Source organism: Amphiura filiformis, chromosome 13 (assembly GCF_039555335.1).
Source record: "Amphiura filiformis chromosome 13, Afil_fr2py, whole genome shotgun sequence".
In the NCBI taxonomy this organism is placed as follows: domain Eukaryota; kingdom Metazoa; phylum Echinodermata; class Ophiuroidea; order Amphilepidida; family Amphiuridae; genus Amphiura; species Amphiura filiformis.
In genome coordinates, this window is record NC_092640.1 from 10,171,893 (window position 1) to 10,190,769 (window position 18,877).

General features: G+C 35.9%; 1 protein-coding gene across 1 annotated transcript; it reads left to right on the forward strand.

Annotated features, from left to right (window-relative positions):
* Positions 1–59: 59 nt before the first annotated feature.
* LOC140167989 (Golgi SNAP receptor complex member 2-like) lies at positions 60–18,195 on the forward strand. Its single transcript, XM_072191297.1, has 6 exons — positions 60–253; positions 3,423–3,487; positions 3,942–4,050; positions 4,829–4,961; positions 5,973–6,110; positions 14,875–18,195. The coding sequence occupies exons 1-6, from the start codon at positions 225–227 to the stop codon at positions 15,034–15,036; spliced, it is 636 nt and encodes a 211-aa protein (XP_072047398.1). The 5' UTR covers positions 60–224; the 3' UTR covers positions 15,037–18,195.
* The last annotated feature ends 682 nt before the right edge of the window (positions 18,196–18,877 follow it).

Sequence of the window (18,877 nt, forward strand, 5' to 3'; positions counted from 1 at the left end):
AGAATAAATTTATTGTCATCTTCTATATTTTAAAATTATTTTTCAGGTGCAAGATGTTTCTATATTATAATGACACTATTTATTGACGTGTATCAAAGTGTAATCCGCAGCATATTGCATAATTGACACTTTGATAGATTACAATTTCTTGTCGAAAGCCTGAATCTGACCCCAATTTTGAAGCGAATATAAGAGAGAGAAGTGTCTAAGCATCACCTAGAGCCATGGAGAAGCTTTACCATGATACGAATAAGTAAGTTATTTTCTTAAGCTTATCTAGGCCAGAGCTAGCTAGTATTAACTATTATCATGATTATCGTGAGTGATCTCAAATAACTACTACACTTCTACTTCTACTTCGGTAATTGGCAGAGTCCATAAGTCTGGATGTGATGCCAATGGATGCGTAGACTAATTCCAATCAGCCGTCTACACTTCGCATGTACTGTGTATGCTTTGTAGTGACGACTGATTATCTCACAGCCAATATCATGACGGACTTCTGAAAACTATCAATGCGAATTTGATTGTGCGCCATAGCGCGACTGACTAGCGGCGCCCGTGTACCGCGTACCGCGTCGCTGTACCGCGCCGCTGTGACAAGATCGCGCTCTGAACTTCTAAAAACAACAAACTCGGTCAAAAGGTCAATTTGGACACAACTGCATGCTCTACATGCTCTATGCCACAGGAATCCTGTTGCAAAATCCGTCACTTTTTTTCCACGTAGTTTTCTCAGTCGTCAATCCAGACGGTTGACGACTGAGGGCAGCAGTCTAATGGATGCGTATGTGCGGTGCCAGACGTGCTGGTGCTTATTTACAGGGTGCAAGTAAAAACATGGGCCACCAATTACGGGCCAGATGTAACAGCTCCCTTGAAAGCCTCAAAGTTTACACGTAAACTAGGGGGCATGTACTCCCATGATGTAGGGAGGACGACACTTTTTAGGTTTTTTCAAGGAACATCTACAAATTTGGTATCACTGTAAAGAGCATTAAGAAACTTAAACAATGGTACAAAAACAACTCAATAGCTCAAAGTATGGGGAGTTACATCCAGCCCTCGAATTAAGGATCTAAAGGGGCACGGCAACTTTTTTTATGGCAAGTTGATAATTGCCTTGGATTTTCACTGAAAAGGCAGGCAGCATGGCAGTTTGTAATATTTCAAGAGGGCATCAAGGCAACTGTTGAAAATTTGAGAAAGGCACCAAGGCAATTTCTCAAAAGTGAAGAAAACACACACAAACATAGATAGATGATTTTATAATAAAGGGGCAGGGCTGGGGCACCGACGGCAACTTCATTAGAGGGCACGGCAAGTGACTGCCTTGGGTAAAGGACATATTTTGAGGGCATTACGGCAGTGGGGATGGGCACCCACGGCAAAATGCCATGGGTGCCGTGGGTTAATTCGAGGGCTGGTTACATCTATTTCAATTCAAGCAGGGTTCGCAGGTTTTTGCCGCAGGTGGAAAAACCATGGTTTTAACCACTCGGCAAAAACAATTTTTGCCAGTTTTTGCCGGCAAAAATGGCAAAAAACTGAAAAAGTGATTTATAGTTCAGTTTTTTCATCTCAAAACAAATTATTAAGTTACAAAAATAGTTTCCTGAGTGTAACAAGGCCAGATTTTGTAATTATAAGTAACATATTATTATTAAGAAATTCAAGGCATGCGTTTTCATTGCTCAAGTGCATTTCCTGAAATGTGGCATATTTCAAATTCAAAACTTTTTCATTTTAAGGACTTGATGAGACAAAAAAATATGTTGAATAATTCATTAAAAGTTATGTGCTACTGTTTATGAGCTTTCTGTTTTTACTTTTTAATATTTGAGTGACTATATGTGAGTTTTTGCCGGTTTAAACCGGGCAAAAACTGGCAAAAACAGGTTTTTGCCACCAGCAATGGCAAAAACAGGTTTATGCCAGCAAAAACCGAACCCTGAATTCAAGGAAGTGAAAAAAAAATTGGAAAAAAATATTACACAGATTCTTCATAGAGTTGATTAAAAGTAGTAACAAAAATAATATCTCTTGAATTAATTGTGTGTTTTTCATTTGTAAAAGAAAAGGGTACTGGGGTTTTCAACCTGTGGCTGCGATAATAAGGGTATCAATTTCAAGCTTTTGCAAAAAAGGGTAGCCTTTTTAGCCTATTTTGCTCCAAGGTGGGGCTCATTCTTTTACTCAATTATGGTCTGGTGTTTAGGGTTGGGAATCTGAGAAGCTGCTTGACAACACATAATTGTGAGTGGCCCCCCTGGGCTAGCAATGAGAGGAACAATTTGAGGTATATTACAGCATATGATAGAACAGATATAAATTTTGGCCCCCATTATGACCTTCAACCCCTCGTGGGAAGTATAGGGGGAAATAGAAAAAAAATGGAACCAATTCTAGTTTTATCCTTTAAGGTTTAAGGATGCCAAAATACATTGGTTTCACCTAGGAAAACTAGATGCTACATCTCAAAAATCACCCAATAGAATCTGTAGTAACAGTTGTGTGTATATAAATTTATTATACAGTACCTGGAAAATATGTAAACATTAAACAAGTTAAACAACAGCTTTCTTTCACATTGAACTCTGGCCTTATTGTAATTGGATTTTGTGGCTACTACATGTATAAACCACAGGGGCCAAGTTTATCAGCTCACGATGGTGCCATTTAACTTTACAGGCAGAATTTTCAAGCAAACTGCGTCATGGCAAGGCTTGTAAATTACATTAAATAATGTCCTTCGGGTATCCTGCAGCTGGTTTTTGTAACCGGGTTTCACAATTTTAGAGTAGGACTCAATTTGCCGGATATATTCAACAGGATACCGTACCTACACTTTACACAAAAAATGATCTTTTAAAGCACAAACAAGTATATGTAATGTATATATCATACCTCTACTTCATACAAATTTAACAATAGCCATTTAGAGGAGTATCCTATACAACTTCAAGACAAGGCTGACAAGATCACCCAGCTAGATCCATAGATGTAAAAAAGTTTCTTTATCACTAAATGTTATTATGAAAAAGATTTAAATGTGGTAATTTTTAAGGGCATTGTGTCATTTGGGTCAAATTAGTAAATATTGTTGGATTTTCATGAAACTTGATACTTCTACTTGCAAAAATATGGCAATTTTTTTCAGGTCATCAGGGGTCAAAGTATTAAATGTTGGATTTTCATGAAACTTAGCCGTATAATGTTCCAAGGTTTCAAGAAAGCAGGCAAGACTTGTGGTTTGTAATTTACAAACCTTTGTTGTGGTCCACCTTAATTACGGGCCGCAGAATTCTAGTTACCATATTCAGGAAATGAAATTATATGACATCAGACAGAAGATAAGCAGCAATATTTTAACTATACCACACTGATTATAATGTCCTGTTATTTTTTTGTGTGAATTGCAGAATGATCCATGAGGTGCAGAATAGCCTTGGACGAGTAGAGAATGCAAGGAAAGAAGATGCCCATAGTAAGTTTGAAATCAAAATGAAAGTTAATACTGTATTGTCGGTTGAGAAAAGTCTTGTCAACAGACTTTGTTGATTTCAAACATTTTGTTTCTTTGTGCAGACTTTTTTTATTTTAACCAAGCTGATCTTATAATAACAATATCATGGCAGATTTCTACTTTTACTTCTACTTTGTATTGTTTTTGTAGAGTCTCTAAAAATCTAACTAAGTGTTTTGTTTAAACTGGCTCAGGAAAGCTTGATGACATACTTTTCATCAAATTGCCTCTACTGACCCTTTCGTGTGCATTAAAACTTCAAAGAAAACTTTGTCCGACACAGAGACACGCCACACAAAACTACCAATTAGAACTATGATGCACCATTATTGATTATGACAGTTTGAGCCTACATTGTACTCCAATTGCCACATGGTTTATTAATTTACTGATGCATTGTGTTTTTGTTTTTCAGTAATAGAGAATGAAATCCAGACTAGAATAGACCAGATAACCAGTAACTGTGAGAGACTGGATATATTAGTCAACAAAGAACCACCAACAAGAAGACAAAATGCTAAATTGTAAGTTATCTTCGCAAAACCTGCAGTGAGTTAAGAATTGCAGTTGTGGTTTTCGCGGCCACAGTAGCATTATTTCTCCTGTTTCCAACCTTGAATAACCAACAATTTATTATCTACCACTTTAAAAAAATAATTTTGTACAAAAAAAAAGGAACCCCAAACTTTTTTTTTTGTTGCATTTTTTGGAAAATTGAGGTGCAGCATTTGTTGGCTTCCAAATTTATCTGGTGCTTACAGAATTAAAACCAGAGAACCTGGACTCCCTATCACTATGTACAACAGAGCCGTCAGCTATATAGGGGAAAAATTGGGGGTATTCGGGTCCTAGCGAACGTAAACAATTCTGCATCTTATCTGAAGTGTTTAGGTATCGCGTGCAGGTCACATGAAATGCGTCTCTCAAATGCGTCTAGTATGTGATGTTGCGCACACATGACAATGATTGCCTCGAGCAAAACGAATACCCCAATTTTTGCTCCATGCATGTATCAAGATGGTGGTCCTGGTTCTCCGATTTTAATTCTGCTTGTATTAGTATATTGTGTTGTTTGTTGTCATTAAATTTAGTATGTTTTGGGAGGTATGGTATCGGAATCCCAGCCGCATATCCCTACCAATCCAAAATCCAGAAAATCATTTCAGTAGTGAGATACAATGGCTGTGACAGTTGTGCTACTGGAATCATTCCAAAGTTTCGCCTAACCACTCTCATCTGGAAAGTATATACCATTAATTTTGCAAGATGGTTCACATAATAATTTACTTTTCCAATTTTCAGACGTGTAAATCAATTGAAGTACGATAACCAGCATATACAAGCAGCCCTCCGTAACATTCAACATAGACGCTATACTAGAGAACAAGAAGAGAGGGACAGAGAGGAACTTTTGTCAAGATCGTTTACAACTAATGTAAGTAACATTCCATAGATGAGATCCTACATTTGGGTAGTGACCAAATATTATCTATTTCAACGCTAGTATGATACCTCATTAATTCCCCTGGCCCTTTTGGTGTATTGAAATTTAGGTATAGCATTTTATTTTGAAAAATCAATATAACATGGCTTGTGTTTATGCCCCTTCAGTGAATATGTTACGTGCACACGGGGAAGTAGTAAAAACTTCCACACCCTACTACAACACAGTGTATCAATCCCGCGCGTCACCGTTCCTTTTAACGTAGCATTATGCTACACAACGGCGATTCTGCAGATCCGTTTATCGTGAAAATGCTGCAATTATATCCGAGATTACCGATGGATAATAACACATGAATTTGACGTTTTATGAAACAAAATGTTATTAATATAGTGTAAATCCTCCAATAAAATCAGGTAAGCAAAATATTAAGCTTAATTTTACCATGCTGGCCGGCACGCTGACTGGTAGGCCTACCGGTGTGATTTGACTTTTGTTTACGATTTTACCGTGATAGTGAAAATATTTATGAAATATAGTAAACAAATACAACAAGTTCCATTTCAGGGAAGTATTCAAAACTACTGGTCCCGCTGACGCGTCGGGAAGTAGTCAAATCGTCCAACACTGGGACCAGTAGTTTTGACTACTTCCCCTCAAAACATGTTGTATTTGTACAATAATGCATGTTTGGTTGTCATTCTTAGATTTCAATTAAAATTTGTCGGATATGATCTGTGAAGGCAAGAACGGATCAGGATGAAGCTAGCAGAAATTTGGATTGGCCGGTCCGGTGTGTGAGAAATTAAACTGGTCCAAATCAGGCGGGATTGTTCCAAATTGGTCAGGTCGGGTTGGAAATTATTAAGTAATTATTAAGGTATTTATGGGGGCATGCCAAGATCAGGTGGAAAAAAAATCTTGCCCCACAGATCACTATCTGATCTATCTCCTTGATCATGTTATTAACACTGTTCTTTGTTATTTTTCTCTTTTATGTAGGATGAGGCATCAATAATGATAGATCATGAATTACAACACAATGATTCATTACACAATGCGCATAGAGGTATAGATGATTTGTTAGGACAAGGTTCTGCTACTATATCTAACCTTAGGGACCAAAGATCCATGTTGAAGGTAAGAAAGACTAATATAATGATGGAATGTGAACACATCATCTCATTACACAATGCTCATAGAGGTATAGATGATTTGTTTGGACAAGGTTCTGCTACTATATCTAACCTTAGGGACCAAAGATCCATGTTGAAGGTAAGAAAGACTAATATAATGATAGAATGTGAACACATCATCTCATTACACAATGCGCATAGAGGTATAGATGATTTGTTAGGACAAGGTTCTGCTACTATATCTAATCTTAGGGACCAAAGATCCATGTTGAAGGTAAGAAAGACTAATATAATGATAGAATGTGAACACATTATCTCATTACACAATGCTCATAGAGGTATAGATGATTTGTTAGGACAAGGTTCTGCTACTATATCTAATCTTAGGGACCAAAGATCCATGTTGAAGGTAAGAAAGACTAATATAATGATAGAATGTTAACACATCATCTCATTACACAATGCACATAGAGGTATAGATGATTTGTTAGGACAAGGTTCTGCTACTATATCTAACCTTAGGGACCAAAGATCCATGTTGAAGGTAAGAAAGACTAATATAATGATGGAATGTGAACACATCATCTCATTACACAATGCACATAGAGGTATAGATGATTTGTTAGGACAAGGTTCTGCTACTATATCTAATCTTAGGGACCAAAGATCCATGTTGAAGGTAAGAAAGACTAATATAATGATGGAATGTGAACACATCATCTCATTACACAATGCACATAGAGGTATAGATGATTTGTTAGGACAAGGTTCTGCTACTATATCTAATCTTAGGGACCAAAGATCCATGTTGAAGGTAAGAAAGACTAATATAATGATGGAATGTGAACACATCATCTCATTACACAATGCTCATAGAGGTATAGATGATTTGTTAGGACAAGGTTCTGCTACTATATCTAACCTTAGGGACCAAAGATCCATGTTGAAGGTAAGAAAGACTAATATAATGATAGAATGTGAACACATTATCTCATTACACAATGCACATAGAGGTATAGATGATTTGTTAGGACAAGGTTCTGCTACTATATCTAACCTTAGGGACCAAAGATCCATGTTGAAGGTAAGAAAGACTAATATAATGATGGAATGTGAACACATCATCTCATTACACAATGCACATAGAGGTATAGATGATTTGTTAGGACAAGGTTCTGCTACTATATCTAATCTTAGGGACCAAAGATCCATGTTGAAGGTAAGAAAGACTAATATAATGATGGAATGTGAACACATCATCTCATTACACAATGCACATAGAGGTATAGATGATTTGTTAGGACAAGGTTCTGCTACTATATCTAATCTTAGGGACCAAAAATCCATGTTGAAGGTAAGAAAGACTAATATAATGATGGAATGTGAACACATCATCTCATTACACAATGCACATAGAGGTATAGATGATTTGTTAGGACAAGGTTCTGCTACTATATCTAATCTTAGGGACCAAAGATCCATGTTGAAGGTAAGAAAGACTAATATAATGATGGAATGTGAACACATCATCTCATTACACAATGCACATAGAGGTATAGATGATTTGTTAGGACAAGGTTCTGCTACTATATCTAACTTTAGGGACCAAAGATCCATGTTGAAGGTAAGAAAGACTAATATAATGATGGAATGTGAACACATCATCTCATTACACAATGCTCATAGAGGTATAGATGATTTGTTAGGACAATGTTCTGCTACTATATCTAATCTTAGGGACCAAAGATCCATGTTGAAGGTAAGAAAGACTAATATAATGATAGAATGTTAACACATCATCTCATTACACAATGCACATAGAGGTATAGATGATTTGTTAGGACAAGGTTCTGCTACTATATCTAACCTTAGGGACCAAAGATCCATGTTGAAGGTAAGAAAGACTAATATAATGATGGAATGTGAACACATCATCTCATTACACAATGCACATAGAGGTATAGATGATTTGTTAGGACAAGGTTCTGCTACTATATCTAATCTTAGGGACCAAAGATCCATGTTGAAGGTAAGAAAGACTAATATAATGATGGAATGTGAACACATCATCTCATTACACAATGCACATAGAGGTATAGATGATTTGTTAGGACAAGGTTCTGCTACTATATCTAATCTTAGGGACCAAAGATCCATGTTGAAGGTAAGAAAGACTAATATAATGATGGAATGTGAACACATCATCTCATTACACAATGCTCATAGAGGTATAGATGATTTGTTAGGACAAGGTTCTGCTACTATATCTAACCTTAGGGACCAAAGATCCATGTTGAAGGTAAGAAAGACTAATATAATGATAGAATGTGAACACATTATCTCATTACACAATGCACATAGAGGTATAGATGATTTGTTAGGACAAGGTTCTGCTACTATATCTAATCTTAGGGACCAAAGATCCATGTTGAAGGTAAGAAAGACTAATATAATGATGGAATGTGAACACATCATCTCATTACACAATGCACATAGAGGTATAGATGATTTGTTAGGACAAGGTTCTGCTACTATATCTAACTTTAGGGACCAAAGATCCATGTTGAAGGTAAGAAAGACTAATATAATGATGGAATGTGAACACATCATCTCATTACACAATGCTCATAGAGGTATAGATGATTTGTTAGGACAAGGTTCTGCTACTATATCTAATCTTAGGGACCAAAGATCCATGTTGAAGGTAAGAAAGACTAATATAATGATAGAATGTTAACACATCATCTCATTACACAATGCACATAGAGGTATAGATGATTTGTTAAGACAAGGGTCTGCTACTATATCTAACCTTAGGGACCAAAGATCCATGTTGAAGGTAAGAAAGACTAATATAATGATAGAATGTGAACACATCATCTCATTACACAATGCACATAGAGGTATAGATGATTTGTTAGGACAAGGTTCTGCTACTATATCTAATCTTAGGGACCAAAGATCCATGTTGAAGGTAAGAAAGACTAATATAATGATAGAATGTGAACACATTATCTCATTACACAATGCACATAGAGGTATAGATGATTTGTTAGGACAAGGTTCTGCTACTATATCTAATCTTAGGGACCAAAGATCCATGTTGAAGGTAAGAAAGACTAATATAATGATGGAATGTGAACACATTATCTCATTACACAATGCACATAGAGGTATAGATGATTTGTTAGGACAAGGGTCTGCTACTATATCTAATCTTAGGGACCAAAGATCCATGTTGAAGGTAAGAAAGACTAATATAATGATGGAATGTGAACACATTATCTCATTACACAATGCACATAGAGGTATAGATGATTTGTTAGGACAAGGTGCTGCTACTATATCTAATCTTAGGGACCAAAGATCCATGTTGAAGGTAAGAAAGACTAATATAATGATGGAATGTGAACACATCATCTCATTACACAATGCACATAGAGGTATAGATGATTTGTTAGGACAAGGTTCTGCTACTATATCTAATCTTAGGGACCAAAGATCCATGTTGAAGGTAAGAAAGACTAATATAATGATAGAATGTTAACACATTATCTCATTACACAATGCTCATAGAGGTATAGATGATTTGTTAGGACAAGGTTAGGGACCAAAGATCCATGTTGAAGGTAAGAAAGACTAATATAATGATAGAATGTGAACACATCATCTCATTACACAATGCACATAGAGGTATAGATGATTTGTTAGGACAAGGTTCTGCTACTATATCTAATCTTAGGGACCAAAGATCCATGTTGAAGGTAAGAAAGACTAATATAATGATGGAATGTGAACACATCATCTCATTACACAATGCGCATAGAGGTATAGATGATTTGTTAGGACAAGGTTCTGCTACTATATCTAATCTTAGGGACCAAAGATCCATGTTGAAGGTAAGAAAGACTAATATAATGATGGAATGTGAACACATTATCTCATTACACAATGCACATAGAGGTATAGATGATTTGTTAGGACAAGGTTCTGCTACTATATCTAATCTTAGGGACCAAAGATCCATGTTGAAGGTAAGAAAGACTAATATAATGATAGAATGTTAACACATCATCTCATTACACAATGCACATAGAGGTATAGATGATTTGTTAGGACAAGGTTCTGCTACTATATCTAATCTTAGGGACCAAAGATCCATGTTGAAGGTAAGAAAGACTAATATAATGATGGAATGTGAACACATCATCTCATTACACAATGCACATAGAGGTATAGATGATTTGTTAGGACAAGCTTCTGCTACTATATCTAACCTTAGGGACCAAAGATCCATGTTGAAGGTAAGAAAGACTAATATAATGATGGAATGTGAACACATCATCTCATTACACAATGCACATAGAGGTATAGATGATTTGTTAGGACAAGGTTCTGCTACTATATCTAATCTTAGGGACCAAAGATCCATGTTGAAGGTAAGAAAGACTAATATAATGATGGAATGTGAACACATCATCTCATTACACAATGCACATAGAGGTATAGATGATTTGTTAGGACAAGGTTCTGCTACTATATCTAACCTTAGGGACCAAAGATCCATGTTGAAGGTAAGAAAGACTAATATAATGATGGAATGTGAACACATTATCTCATTACACAATGCACATAGAGGTATAGATGATTTGTTAGGACAAGGTTCTGCTACTATATCTAATCTTAGGGACCAAAGATCCATGTTGAAGGTAAGAAAGACTAATATAATGATGGAATGTGAACACATTATCTCATTACACAATGCACATAGAGGTATAGATGATTTGTTAGGACAAGGGTCTGCTACTATATCTAATCTTAGGGACCAAAGATCCATGTTGAAGGTAAGAAAGACTAATATAATGATGGAATGTGAACACATTATCTCATTACACAATGCACATAGAGGTATAGATGATTTGTTAGGACAAGGTGCTGCTACTATATCTAATCTTAGGGACCAAAGATCCATGTTGAAGGTAAGAAAGACTAATATAATGATGGAATGTGAACACATCATCTCATTACACAATGCACATAGAGGTATAGATGATTTGTTAGGACAAGGTTCTGCTACTATATCTAATCTTAGGGACCAAAGATCCATGTTGAAGGTAAGAAAGACTAATATAATGATAGAATGTTAACACATTATCTCATTACACAATGCTCATAGAGGTATAGATGATTTGTTAGGACAAGGTTAGGGACCAAAGATCCATGTTGAAGGTAAGAAAGACTAATATAATGATAGAATGTGAACACATCATCTCATTACACAATGCACATAGAGGTATAGATGATTTGTTAGGACAAGGTTCTGCTACTATATCTAACCTTAGGGACCAAAGATCCATGTTGAAGGTAAGAAAGACTAATATAATGATGGAATGTGAACACATCATCTCATTACACAATGCACATAGAGGTATAGATGATTTGTTAGGACAAGGTTCTGCTACTATATCTAACCTTAGGGACCAAAGATCCATGTTGAAGGTAAGAAAGACTAATATAATGATAGAATGTTAACACATCTCATTACACAATGCACATAGAGGTATAGATGATTTGTTAGGACAAGGTTCTGCTACTATATCTAATCTTAGGGACCAAAGATCCATGTTGAAGGTAAGAAAGACTAATATAATGATGGAATGTGAACACATCATCTCATTACACAATGCACATAGAGGTATAGATGATTTGTTAGGACAAGGTTCTGCTACTATATCTAACCTAAGGGACCAAAGATCCATGTTGAAGGTAAGAAAGACTAATATAATGATGGAATGTGAACACATCATCTCATTACACAATGCACATAGAGGTATAGATGATTTGTTAGGACAAGGTTCTGCTACTATATCTAACCTTAGGGACCAAAGATCCATGTTGAAGGTAAGAAAGACTAATATAATGATAGAATGTGAACACATTATCTCATTACACAATGCACATAGAGGTATAGATGATTTGTTAGGACAAGGTTCTGCTACTATATCTAACCTTAGGGACCAAAGATCCATGTTGAAGGTAAGAAAGACTAATATAATGATAGAATATTAACACATCATCTCATTACACAATGCACATAGAGGTATAGATGATTTGTTAGGACAAGGTTCTGCTACTATATCTAATCTTAGGGACCAAAGATCCATGTTGAAGGTAAGAAAGACTAATATAATGATGGAATGTGAACACATCATCTCATTACACAATGCTCATAGAGGTATAGATGATTTGTTAGGACAAGGTTCTGCTACTATATCTAATCTTAGGGACCAAAGATCCATGTTGAAGGTAAGAAAGACTAATATAATGATAGAATGTTAACACATCATCTCATTACACAATGCACATAGTATTATTTATTCATTTCAATCTTTATTATATACAATTACATCAAAACAGATCGAAAAGTAGACATACAAATCCAGACAAGAGTATGGCATCAGAAAGAATTCAGATGCCATATCTCTGCAGGAGTAAAATGGATGAAAGACAGTAAACAAAATATATTAAAAACAATAAACATTTCAAGATGATTTGTTAGGACAAGGTGCTGCTACTATATCTAATCTTAGGGACCAAAGATCCATGTTGAAGGTAAGAAAGACTAATATAATGATGGAATGTGAACACATCATCTCATTACACAATGCATATAGAGGTATAGATGATTTGTTAGGACAAGGTTCTGCTACTATATCTAATCTTAGGGACCAAAGATCCATGTTGAAGGTAAGAAAGACTAATATAATGATAGAATGTTAACACATTATCTCATTACACAATGCTCATAGAGGTATAGATGATTTGTTAGGACAAGGTTAGAGACCAAAGATCCATGTTGAAGGTAAGAAAGACTAATATAATGATAGAATGTGTACACATCATCTCATTACACAATGCACATAGAGGTATAGATGATTTGTTAGGACAAGGTTCTGCTACTATATCTAATCTTAGGGACCAAAGATCCATGTTGAAGGTAAGAAAGACTAATATAATGATGGAATGTGAACACATCATCTCATTACACAATGCGATAGAGGTATAGATGATTTGTTAGGACAAGGTTCTGCTACTATATCTAATCTTAGGGACCAAAGATCCATGTTGAAGGTAAGAAAGACTAATATAATGATGGAATGTGAACACATTATCTCATTACACAATGCACATAGAGGTATAGATGATTTGTTAGGACAAGGTTCTGCTACTATATCTAATCTTAGGGACCAAAGATCCATGTTGAAGGTAAGAAAGACTAATATAATGATAGAATGTTAACACATCATCTCATTACACAATGCACATAGAGGTATAGATGATTTGTTAGGACAAGGTTCTGCTACTATATCTAATCTTAGGGACCAAAGATCCATGTTGAAGGTAAGAAAGACTAATATAATGATGGAATGTGAACACATCATCTCATTACACAATGCACATAGAGGTATAGATGATTTGTTAGGACAAGGTTCTGCTACTATATCTAACCTTAGGGACCAAAGATCCATGTTGAAGGTAAGAAAGACTAATATAATGATGGAATGTGAACACATCATCTCATTACACAATGCACATAGAGGTATAGATGATTTGTTAGGACAAGGTTCTGCTACTATATCTAACCTTAGGGACCAAAGATCCATGTTGAAGGTAAGAAAGACTAATATAATGATAGAATGTGAACACATTATCTCATTACACAATGCACATAGAGGTATAGATGATTTGTTAGGACAAGGTTCTGCTACTATATCTAACCTTAGGGACCAAAGATCCATGTTGAAGGTAAGAAAGACTAATATAATGATAGAATGTTAACACATCATCTCATTACACAATGCACATAGAGGTATAGATGATTTGTTAGGACAAGGTTCTGCTACTATATCTAATCTTAGGGACCAAAGATCCATGTTGAAGGTAAGAAAGACTAATATAATGATGGAATGTGAACACATCATCTCATTACACAATGCACATAGAGGTATAGATGATTTGTTAAGACAAGGTTCTGCTACTATATCTGACCAAAGATCCATACTAAAGGTAAGAATGTCAAGTTATTAAAGCTCTTACATAACTTATGAGCTAAAGGGGCCATTTGATTCGTCAATCACGTACGACACATCAAAATAGGTTCAGCTACTTCCAGCTGATCTACGTAAACTGACTATTAATCAACAGGTTAATATTTTCTGCTATTTCCCTACAGCTTTAATTCTGGTATCAAAGTTTGAAAAATAGTTTTCCCTATTTCCCCTCTAACTAACCAACTTTGTGAGTGATGAGTAGTTCAACTACAATATTGACAAATAAATGATGTTTATTTAAATACCCCCCCCCCCTCCCCCGGAACAATGTGTTACTGCCTGCAATTTCTAGAAAGATAGACCTGGCCAATGACTGGCAGTGGATAGTAACAGTTGTAATTAAGGTTCCAAGTAAAGTGTCAAATATGTGCTGTAAAGACATTAAAATGTCTGTGTTGGGTATAAGTCCTTGAACATGGCAAAGGTTCCGAAGCAGCAAAATCATCTAAATCCAGCGATCCTGAAGTTCAAGGACTTATGTCTGACACAGCGTTGTATTATGTGGTCTTTACGGCACATATCAGACACTTCACATGGAACCTTACTTATAAGTAGAAGTGAAAAGTGTTGCTTGTTTCATCTCCTTTCTAATTTTTGTGCAATATATATCATGAGAAATTTATTTTATTTTCAATCCTTTTGTTTCCTCTTTTCCAGGGTGCACATAGGAAGATTCTTGATGTAACTAACACTCTTGGACTCAGCAACACAGTGATGCGACTTATAGAAAAGAGAACCTTTCAAGATAAATTTATCCTTTTTGGAGGCATGATTGTAACTTGTATTATCATGTATTTAGTCTTTAAATATTTGGCTTAAAAAGTGAATGTTCATTCCTAGATTCTGGTTTCTATATAAATTATAATCTCTTCATATGTTTTGTGACAACAGAGCAATTTCGATATACATTATAAAGTTGTATTACTGCATTTAGTCCCCATAGAATTCCATGTTTTAAAACAGTCAAAGTAGCCTGTGGGGTTTATTTCACTTTACCTTGTTATTTCGGCTTAAATGGACAGAAACCTTTCCTGACAGGAACTAATATTATTTCACCATTTTGGGTAAGAATACCAAATTAAAATTTGATGGAATTATACATTATCATGGTTTGTAATGATGATGTAATAATGTGGCCATTGCAAGGTTGGATTTGGATTATATATACATCGGGGCTCTTTCTCCAGGCAACATTTGCTCTTTCTCTCAGACTGTGCAAAATTGTAGGTGCTATCCTAACAAAGTCAGTAATGATATAATAATACTAAAATAATGATGTTTATGAAGTAGCCATCTCAAATTTGAAAGCATGAACTAAGAGTCTGGGAGTCAACTTTACTATTATAAGCCTATTGTACCATTCCAGATACACTTTTGAGTTTGCTAGTGACGTTAGTGCTTTTACATGGTTGCACCACAAAACTGCAGACAAACTTTCATGTACACATAACTATGTGTGTGTATATGCTCTGCGGGATTAGCTTACCAGTGGCGTAGCTAGAGGGGGGGGGGGTAAGGGGGGCAATTGCCCCCCTAATATTTCATTTTGAGTGGTAGTAAGTGCCGGCCCGGAGGGCCGGTCGGCAAATCATGCATCTGCATCGTCGGTCATGTGAACTTGGGTCCGACTAAAAGTGTCAGTAATGTGAAAATTTGATTCAACATTACTTATTTGTATGGTATTCAGGCACACTGGCGCACTGTGTAACCTACATAAATTATTTCGAACACTATATTAAATAGCAACCTTTCTCTTTAAAACATGTTAAAACCGGGGTTAAAACATTATTTCCTTACCTTCTCTAGTGATTTTCACTCAATTTTAACTTAACAAAATACTATATATAAAGGTAAAAACATGCATCAAAAATGGCATTCCACAACGCTAAAACCTCAGAGCTTAGGGCCCTAAGGCGGGCCCCTGGACCCCACCCGTTGCTCGCTACGCTCGAATTGTCAATATTACTTGTCGGTTTGTGTCAAAAACTTGCCCCCCCCCAATATAAAAATCCTGGCTACGCCACTGTAGCTTACCATACATGATTTGATACTACGACCAGCGAAGTACGCCCCTATGTCACTACCAAACTCAAGGTGTAGAGAAGTATAGAGAGGTAATGTCCGAAAGGCAGAAACAATTGAATACCTGAGTGGAAGAAGGGCCCAACTCCATCAAAACTGTTTTTGAGATATTGCGATAAAACTTAATATTTAGAAAAGTTTCATAGACACAATGTTTTCATCTTCAGGGGACCTTCAATACATGAACATACAATATTATATACATTCGAAATTATATATGATATATCCATGGCAACGGTACAGGTCTTAATACGAGCTGGAGTTGGGCCCTTCTTCCACTAATATACTGCAAGTGCCAGTTCTGTAAGCAGATGTGTTATAAATAGCTACAGAAATTTGATAATTATCCATTAATTGCACAAGTATAAGCATCTAAATATATTAGCAAGAAAGTTGATTGCAATGTAAAGCAGATTTCATGGATGAACAAAATTCCTCTTTAACCAATATTTGTGGAAGAAGGGCCCAACTCCACGGAGTTGGGCCTTTCTTCCATGAAAACCATGATTAGGTATACGTGGAAGACTATTTAGAGAGTGGATTTTGACTCATCTTTTACACACAAGGAAGAGCAGTCTGCTGGCAATAAAATGCTGGGTCTAACTCATTTTTGTAAAAAAATGGAGTTGGGCCCTTCTTCCACTCAGGTATTCAATTTATTTCTGTATAGTATAGAAACAAATGGGTTATTCCAGTTGAAATCCATACACCCTATGGAAGACATGTTCTTAATCTCCCGCACAGTTGGTGTAGATTTCAAATGAAGTCACCCGTTCAGGTAAACCCATTTACACTCCCTGTTTGGGCAGTCATGTCTTTCATAAGTTGTGTATGAGTTTCAATTGGAATAGCCCAATCCACCTGTTGTAATTTAATTTTGTATAGAAATTATAATGAACTGTGTAATCATCTAATATATACTACAAAAACAAACTTCACACAGGCGAACACTCGTGCCTGTTAAGTGTTTACTATAAGCAACCAGGAAATAAACTTATATTTGGGATTAACTTTAGAAGTACCATAATTTGACAGAACTAGTCCCTTTTTCTGTGCATTTCTGGATAGAAGTTGAGTTAAAAAGTGGAAAGTTTTGCACTTTGACCTGCAAACACAGGCATGAAGCTTTACCTTTACTATTTTATATACTTGTATGATGTAACATGCTGCACAAAATAAACCCATATTTTGGATAGCTTGTAATAACATTGGAATGTTTAAATAGTTTCAAATTATTTATAGACATTTTCTAATCAGAAGTTTTTTTGAAGGCAGCTGCTGCAGGTCACCACAAGTCGTGACAATTTGGTTAATCTTTTCTTTCATTCATGCAGCTGCCATTTGTTTATGATGACCCAGTTTATAGTAATATGAGAAATGATCAAGGGGAATGAATCTGATGTCACCAATATTGTTTTTGAGATATTGGCAAAAACAATGTTCAAATTCTTTTGTTTTATATTGTTTTAAACCATCGATAAATTGCTCATAACTCGGTAACCAGATGTCTGATGGGGTTTGCATCAAAATGTAGCATTTGTAAACTGTCGAAAAATGATGCAAAAAACTTCTAATTGAAAATTGCTGACATTCGACTCATTCCCCTTGAGTCATCACACTCCTATTGTGCTTTGCGTAATGCAAATTCAAGTACTAACCCCTCCCCGGTTAGCCCACCCCATTTTTTGATCAAGCCAGGGGGGCATATACGTGATTACAGTATTTAGTTCATATTTGCCTCAAATGGAGAAGAATGGATATATTGGTTTTGCATTGTGAGCTCCTTAACTGTAAGCAAATGACACATCCATTGAAGCTCTCAGTCAGGCCTGTAACCAGGATTTATAGGGGGCTGATTTTGAAAAAGTGGATTTTTTTTTCAAAAAACAGTTTGTTTTCCGCCGGCGGCCCTTGCCAATGGGACGTTTTAGGCCCAAAAAGGGGCCTTTTGGGGCCTTTGGCGATTTGGGGGGGGCATCCACCCCTGGTTACGGGCTTGCTCTCAGTCGAGAGGATTTTCCTGACAATGTATTCATCAATTTTGTACCCAATTAAAAACAAAAGTACCTGATGCTATAACTTTAATAGGGAGTGTTCAGAAAGTGCATAGGCCATTAACATGATTAATTGGGGGAGGGACACTTGATATAGTTTGTAATCTAATCCTAGGTGTCAAGTACCAGTGATGTTATTCTGTGTTAGTAATAAATCTAAATTTTCAAGGGCTGTTTGGGCTTGTATTTCTGAAACTCTACAGGTTTTCGTCAATTGTTTACAATGAATTGTAAAATTGACACATACGTGTAATACATATTATTTTTATGGTTTGAAGATTTAAATGTTACATTGGTCCACATTTTGTGACACTTTTCTAGGACTTCATGCTTGCAAATCAACAACAGGTAATGACAAAGGGGCTGTAATTTTGGCAGATCAAGTACTGAGATATGGTCTATTGAAAACAACAGAAAACAAAGAATTTCTTAATGCATTTATTGATTTTTTACTCCCTTTCAATCAAGAAAAAGGGACATGTAACATGTCATTGTAAAGCTTATTTTGAAGATAATTTGTCTTC